Consider the following 7,292-nt stretch of genomic DNA (forward strand, 5'->3'; position numbering starts at 1 on the left):
GCATTCACAGATATAAGAAAAGCTATATACTCCTTTTGTATACAGACAGATACATTCGTTTGAACGACAATTTTCACAGATATAAGAAAAGCTATATATCCCTCTATATACAGACAGGTACATCCCGTTTGAGCGACAATTAATATGAGGCGAAGGTAGTATAAGAGCACACTTCAACTCTCCCCCTGGAGTATAAGAGTACGGAATTGATCGGGCTGAACGCTTGTCGGGTCACATTCATCTGCCTACATAACTTATCCAGAACCAAAACTCGATATGTACTCAGCCGACCAGCAATTTCCGACGGCTCGTCGGCAAAGTCGAAGCTCAATGCCAAGCCACAAACGGCGACCTCAACATTTCCTCGCTTGCGTACCACCTCAAACGGAGCCTCACACGTTAGCGAAGAGCTTGTATGTGCCGGCGTCGAGCACGATCTGCCTGACGGCGGCCACGGACGCGACGATGGCGACGGCGGAGAACACGACGGCGATGGCGGTGTTGAGCCAGAACACAAGCCCTTCTTGGAGGGCTTGAAGGTGAGGTTGTAGAAGAGCGCCGGCACGGCGAAGTCGAGCGGCATGAAGCCGAAGGCCCCGATGAGCGCATTCATGTCGCCGAAGAAGGGTATCATGGCGGCGATGGTGGTGCCGAAGGCGACGGCCAAGGTCCGGGACACGAGGCGCGGCACCACATTCCGCGCCGCGTACTGCCCGGCCTTGGGGTCCGACAGGAGGCCCTCCAGGACCTCGTTGGTCGGCTGCAGGTACACGGTGGCCGTCGCCGACAGCTGCACCAACGTGAAGAGCTCCGCCATGAGCAGCAGCCACACCGGGATGACGGGCCTGCCGTCCACCATGAAGTTGTTGAGCAGCAGGCCCTGCGCCGCGTTGCCGAACGCCCAGTACCCCGCCGTGGCCACGCTGAAGAAGGTGGTCACCACCACCGCGTAGCACAGGCACAGGCCCTTGAACATCTTCCCCGTCACCGGCGCCGCCACCGTCGCCTGGATCAACAAAGCCACGGATTAACAAAGCTCTCTTTGAGATTCATCAGAGGGTTTATTCAGACGTTCAGGTACCTGTATCTCGGGGATGATGCCGTTGCCGTAGGTGGTGGCGATGACGGCGAGGGCGTTGAAGACGCCGTAGACACGGGCGTGGGTGTCGCCAACGATGGAGTAGTCCTTGGGGGGCGCCCGGTCGGAGGTGCCGAGGTAGACGCAGCCGGCGACGGCGCAGAGGCTGTAGGAGAGGCAGAGCAGCAGGGAGACGAGGTTGATGTGGCGGAGAGAGTGGAAGGACGGCAGCTGCGCGAGGATCACCAGGAAGACACCGAAGATGGCCACGAAGACGTAGAGCTTGATGGCGCCGCCGGGGCTGGCGATGAGGTAGATGGCCTTCATGCTCTGGCCGGCGAGCAGCGTGGACGCGACCACGGCACCGAAGCACACCATGAACTGGATCGGCCCGATGTAGTAGCGCGCCCACCCGGGCCCTGCGTCAGAGAAGCAGTGTCAGTAACATGCTCGCCAATTTTTTTTGCTAGAATGCCATTCGATCGTAGTCTGCACATTTCTGCTACGGTCGTTTCTCGTTTTTACCTTCGGAAATTGCTCTCCTGCCCTGCCATGCCATGCCGGCGGCGAGCCCACGGTGGTACGTGCGTGCCCCCGCCCACACCGTCAAGACCAGATCTGTCGCCTGTGCGAGGCGCATGCAGGAGTCGCAAATTATTGGAAGAAGATGCTCACGTGATGGCATCTCATGATCCTTGGGTCCGAAAGGCTGGAGCTAACTGCTGGATGTCGGCTAGTGCTGGTAGTCCTTGACCACGTGCTTTTGACCTCCCATGCATCGGTGATCGGTCATGCATGCATGACCAAAGCCAAAGCAATTCGCGGGACACTGCCGTGGACTGGTCCAACACGCCCATCACTTGCCCATCGGTGCCACACACGTACAGATGTCGGGCATGCTGGTGTTACGCTCGAAACATATGACGGCAGGATAACGCCACGTACTACAGGAAGGTCGTGCGTGAGCTCTTTGGATATCGGCCGGCCGTGCCATGCTTGACGTGGACTCGTGCGGCCGTACACGGCTCCACGGCGGTGTGTGCAGCTGAACGGTTGCATCCGTATAATAATCGCTGGATGACGTGTCAATTATGTTGTTATTAGTGTACTATATAACTGACCTAGTATGTCGGCGGCCATGTCCCTGAAGCGGAGCTGGCGGCGGCCCTGCTGCGCATGGTGCTCGAGGACGCGGGAGAGGAGGTTGTAGGAGTAGAAGGTGACGGCGGCGCCGACGACGAGGCACACCATCCCCGCCGACCACCCCAGCGCCGCGAACGCGAACGGCAGGCTCAGCAGCGGCGGCGCCACGATCGACGTCGTCAGGTGGTACCCGCAGTGCAGCCATGACCCTGCAAACACGCACATGCATCAACAACATGTCAGTTCATGATCAACAAGCGATGATTTTTTTCTTGTTAACATGATAATGGCATAATAATGTCACGCGCACGCTGTCAGAAAATGGGGCCCGGCGTTTGTGCCCAGCCCGGTCAAAAGTTGGCGGATATCAGAAGCCCCACGAATCCACCGTGCACCACGTCGAAGAAATCATGTGCCGAGGATGAACTTGTTTATTATTCTTGCGTGTGCTAAATTCCCGGAGGCGCGCGTCAGCGCACTCAACTCTTCTCCTCGGAATCGGAACACTGATCTCAACGTACAAGACGTGCTGGGAGACTTGGCATTGATACTGACATAAACCTACAGCCGCACTTGTTATTATTCGTCTTCTCTAGCTAGCTTGAGTGGATAATCATGTATAGTATGATTGTTAGCGTCGAATTTCAAGCCTTGCCGGCCGACCTTTCAGTGGTCTATTTTCTGCAAGACGATGCTACTTAATGTTGTCCAGCGTGTGCAAAATGGATGCGTGATGAATGTATTGTATCCGCGAGATGGTGATTGTGTACCAGTCCGGCTCCGGCCACGATGCACACACCACTACCAACACCTCGTCTAGCGCAAGGACATGCCGGAGGTGCAAAATTTAGTGGAAATCCTACGTTAACATTAGTGTACTTTTGGCAGTCCCCTAGTAATATAATGCCAGTCATAGTTAGACCAGTTGACTGGCTGCTAAGCAGACTAATACATGTTGGGGTGATCTGGCTGCACATGCTTAGAGACACTAGATAATATTTGGTGCACATGTTTTCTAGGAATAAAAATGAAGTGCTCTGCGCACATTTCGCGGGAATGCACATGGAGGCGTATGGGGTATGGCTATGGATGGCCAAGAATCCCAGCATGCCGCGGGTACTGTTGTGTTTTGCTTCTTTCTTTGCTGCTAAAGAACATTTGGGCACGCAGGGTAAAGAGGGGAGGGAAAGTAAAAAAAGTGACATTTGCAGGGGGGAAAGCAGGTTCGTAGAAAGCACAGCTCTCGTAAAGCTATCCGTCTAAAAAATCACATAAAGTAGACGGTGAAAAAAAGGATGAAAGGAGAGACTCTTGAAAGGATAGATATGAGCTAGGCCGATTCAAACATGCATCCCCTACCCAGCAAGAACTTTTGATCAGGAGATCCCCGTAGGTGGAAGCTTCAATGGCATGGCCAAATCATTGCCTTGTAAACCAAATCTTGTTAGCAGCTACTCCTACATCGATTTTATCTTGCTAGCAATAGCATAGCCAAAGCCACCTTGGCTCCCTTTGGTAGATATGTACAGTTGGTAATCAGGGCTGCTGTTTCAGCTGGGACAACCAACCAACAGTTTCATGCAGCAGCAGCATGATCCTGAGTTCCTGACGCTCTCTCCACGAACACATGCGGTCATGTGCTCCCCTGACGCGCTACAGAAGAGAAAGAGAAGATTGGTGTAGGCACCTTTGGACTGGAGGACGAAGAGCGCGCCGGCGTCGAGCTTCTGCCCGACGGTGTCGCCGCCGGCCTCCATCTTCTTCGCCTCCTCCTCCTCCCTGCTCGGAGCCCCCATGCCGTCTAGCTAGCTCGCTCGCTCCTGACAGGCGGGGGCAGGACAAGACTGGCCCGGAAAGAAAGGTGGCTAGCCGAGCTACCAGTGGCAGACTCACACGTCGTGAAAATAATCTCACGGATCGAGAAGGTTCTCTCCCCCTCTCTTTGACCCCTTTGCTCGACCGATGTGTGCAGGGAGCCAAGAGCTGAGCTACCCCCCTATATAGGCGCCTCGGTGCCGTGCTGAAAAGCCGACTGATGAGAGCGCACGCCAAGAGCGCGCGCACGTATCAGGCTCCTGAATCCTGATTCTCTTTGGCCGCTCCACCGGCAAAATAACTGAGCCTACAGCAAAATACTCACTTCGTCCCATAATATAAAAGCGTTTTTGACGGAGGAAGCAATTAACACGTTCAGGCATGCTTTTCTTGAAAAACAAAGGCATGCGATTATACTGATTGTTACACCCAGGTTTCGTTGTCTCCACGGATGGAACGACCGGGGCGTGCCGGTGGAGCGCATCTAGCTGATGGGACAGTGGAGAGGCGTACATGGTTGAGTCCGTTGCTGCGTAGATGCGTGTGACAAGTTGCCCACCGATTGATGAACAGAACAGAAGTGCAGGTGTAGGAGTGGGAGTTTTCGTTGCCGGCCACGGCGCCAGGCTTGGCCTCTAGCCGGGTGTCGTTGGCAGTGCGTATCAACGGGATGCTGAGGGCACGACGGGGACGCGCCGGAGGAGGGTCTCAATAGACTCCGGTGGGTAAGTAGCTAGCGTTCGCTGTCATGGCAACTGCAACAGTCCGATCCGCAGCCACAGGCAGCGCCTTCTGGGATAAATAAACCGGTGATCTTCGAATCTTTGGGTCGATGCAATCGGTTAAACCTGCCAGGTTATCAGCAACTTGATTGTTCTTTACGTCGGGGTTATCGATCAGCTTCAGAGCTTGATAATTTCCTTTTTGAAGCAAGTATGCTGTCACAGCTGAGAGACTCCTACTGACAAGCTCTCGGTCTCGGGCTCAACAACTCTCATGGACTGCATTCTGTAAGATTCGCAATCACAGCCACTTGCTACATTTTGTATTTTCTGCGGAAGAGAGTATTTATAATCAGAAAATCTCGTGGGAGGCCTTGTGTGGTGGCATAATAATGAACTTCAACGCGATTACGTCGCGGGTGTTGACTTCACAAGCTCAAATGCGCTCGCTCATCTTCAACGGTTGGTTAACAGATGTGATGTTCTTTGACTGCTTCGCACAACTAGCTAGGTGCACGCGCTCTGTATAATAATAAGCAAACACTTTGCATACACCGGAGGAGTAAAACTTTTCCTCCATTGCAGGCTTGCAGCCTGCATTTTCTTCTTTGACAATGTACTGGATTCTCGGTGCCTGCGGATGCACGCCGCTCTCCTCTCCATTATAATTATCAAGCACTCTGTCATCCCCGTCAAATCAAAATAAAATAAAATTGAGTACTTTGTCAGTGCGTATTTATCAGTTGATGCGACACCGCAACAGAAAATGACAAGAAAATCAGACATTACAAGCATTTACTAGTAACAACATTTCACCCAACCAGGGTTCAAACCTCAAAGTGACATTGACCCCTTCACGTTGATCTGCCATCTTGACAAGTCGACGTGGTAGGCGACGTCTTCTTCTCGGCATGGGCGTGGGCGAGTTTTTTCTACCGGAAAAGAGGGGGCAGGGCCGCAGGGGAGGAGGTTGTCTAAAGCTGGCGACCCGGACGCACAAAAGTTCAGAGAAGATTGGATTTGCTGTCGAAAGGGCCTCCACTGATGACCGATCGCCGTGAGTGGGTTATGGTAAAACAGTGCCAACGCCAGGAGCAGGCGGCCGGGTTAGTTGCCGCGTCAACCTGTGATCATGCCGGAGAACCGTTCGACGGAGACGCCCGGTGATTCAGAACCGAGAGGGAAACTTCTGTTCTCGTCAGTGGGTAGTGCCCGTGTGATTAGGAACAGAGAGCGTGTGTGTCTCACGGTCTCTGATGAGCCCTTTTGAATTAGCCCTGGTTAAAGCATCTTCAACAGCCGCGCTACGCGCCACGTGCAAAAAACTACTTTGCCACGCGCCTTTTGTTTGGTTTTGCGCGGCCGGCAGCGCTGACTCCAACAGCCGCGCTAAAATGCAGCACGCGTCGCTTCGGCAGCGCGCAAAAAATACAGCGTGATTTTGGACACAGAATGGATTTGAAATCTTTAAAATGCAATGAACATGACATATAAATTTCACACAAACAAGTTAATGAATAAAAGTTCATACCCACAAGTTCAAAATCATGCCCACAAGTTCATCCAATCAAGTTTAAAATGCAAACCAAGTTCATGACACAAACGAAAGACACATCAAGCCTCGTCCTCGTCTTCGTCCTCATCTTCGGAAGACGGTTCTTCCTCCTCCTCCTCATCGCGCACCGCATCACGTGAAGCTCCGACGGTGTTGGCAAGATCTTCAACGGCATCTTCATGGGAATGTGTGTGAGGAGGCACACCGGAAGACATTCCGTCCATCGCGTCCGGAGGTGCACCCATGCCTCCCATGAGAGAAGCAAAACTCATGCCTCTCATGGCGGCCATAGCGTCGGGGGGTTCTCCAAAGCCACCCATGCCTCCCATGGTCTTCATGGTAGCTCCAAAGCCACCCATGGCACCTAAACCACCCACGGTACCTTCGAAGCCACCCATGCCTCCCATGGTGGCAAAGCCACCACCACCCATTGCGCGAATCATAGCTCTTTTTTGGATAAAGACTTCTTCGCGGGCAAGATTGACATACTCCTTTTGCACCTCATTGAGGATAGGTGTGTCCAAGAAGAACAAGTGCTTCTCCCCTTCCAACAATCTAGTTCGCTCCTCATTGCTCACCTTCCTCTCCTCCAAAGCCACCTTCCTCTCCTCGGCCGCCATCCTCCTCTCCTCGGCCGCCAACCTCCTATCCTCGGCCGCGGCATCTTGGTTCCTTGCCATTTTCCTCACCTCGTTGGCTTCTTTTCTTGCCTTCACAATAGCTTCCATAGCATTTTTGAGCTCATCATCTCCTTTCCTCTTCTTCTTTTCTTTTGCGTCTTTCTTGCACCCATCCGGTCATTTTGGCTTCGAGTATGAAACCGAGTTGGGTGTGGGGCTTCTCTTGCCGTCACTTGATGCATCATCCTCCTCCTCATCATCATCATTCAACTCAATTGTTCGCTTGCGTTTGTTGCTCAAATGCAAATCATCCAAATCATCATGCTTCTTCCATTTCTCATCATCATTCAACACTTCAT

The 7,292-nt window shown here is 52.9% G+C and overlaps 1 protein-coding gene and 1 pseudogene across 2 annotated transcripts; both read right to left on the bottom strand.

Moving 5' to 3' along the window:
- Positions 1-277: 277 nt before the first annotated feature.
- On the bottom strand, positions 278-4,204 carry LOC125543770 (GABA transporter 1-like; annotated as a pseudogene). The gene is made up of 4 exons (XR_015598643.1): positions 3,909-4,204; positions 2,200-2,430; positions 1,082-1,497; positions 278-1,006 (listed from the first exon to the last, which is right to left on the bottom strand). The product of XR_015598643.1 is annotated as a GABA transporter 1-like (transcript).
- Positions 4,205-6,372: 2,168 nt separating this feature from the next.
- LOC147980735 (uncharacterized) lies at positions 6,373-7,041 on the bottom strand. Its single transcript, XM_087515733.1, has one exon. It carries the CDS (start codon positions 7,039-7,041, stop codon positions 6,373-6,375), a length of 669 nt encoding a protein of 222 aa, XP_087371859.1.
- Positions 7,042-7,292: the final 251 nt, after the last annotated feature.

The sequence above is a fragment of the Triticum urartu genome, chromosome 3A (genome assembly GCF_056163025.1).
Source record: "Triticum urartu cultivar PI428250 chromosome 3A, HENAU_Tu73, whole genome shotgun sequence".
Classification (NCBI taxonomy): domain Eukaryota; kingdom Viridiplantae; phylum Streptophyta; class Magnoliopsida; order Poales; family Poaceae; genus Triticum; species Triticum urartu.

Excerpts from the sequence above, each read along its gene's own strand:
- LOC147980735 (XM_087515733.1), bottom strand. The coding sequence starts at position 7,041 with ATGGAAGCTATTGTGAAGGCAAGAAAAGAAGCCAACGAGGTGAGGAAA.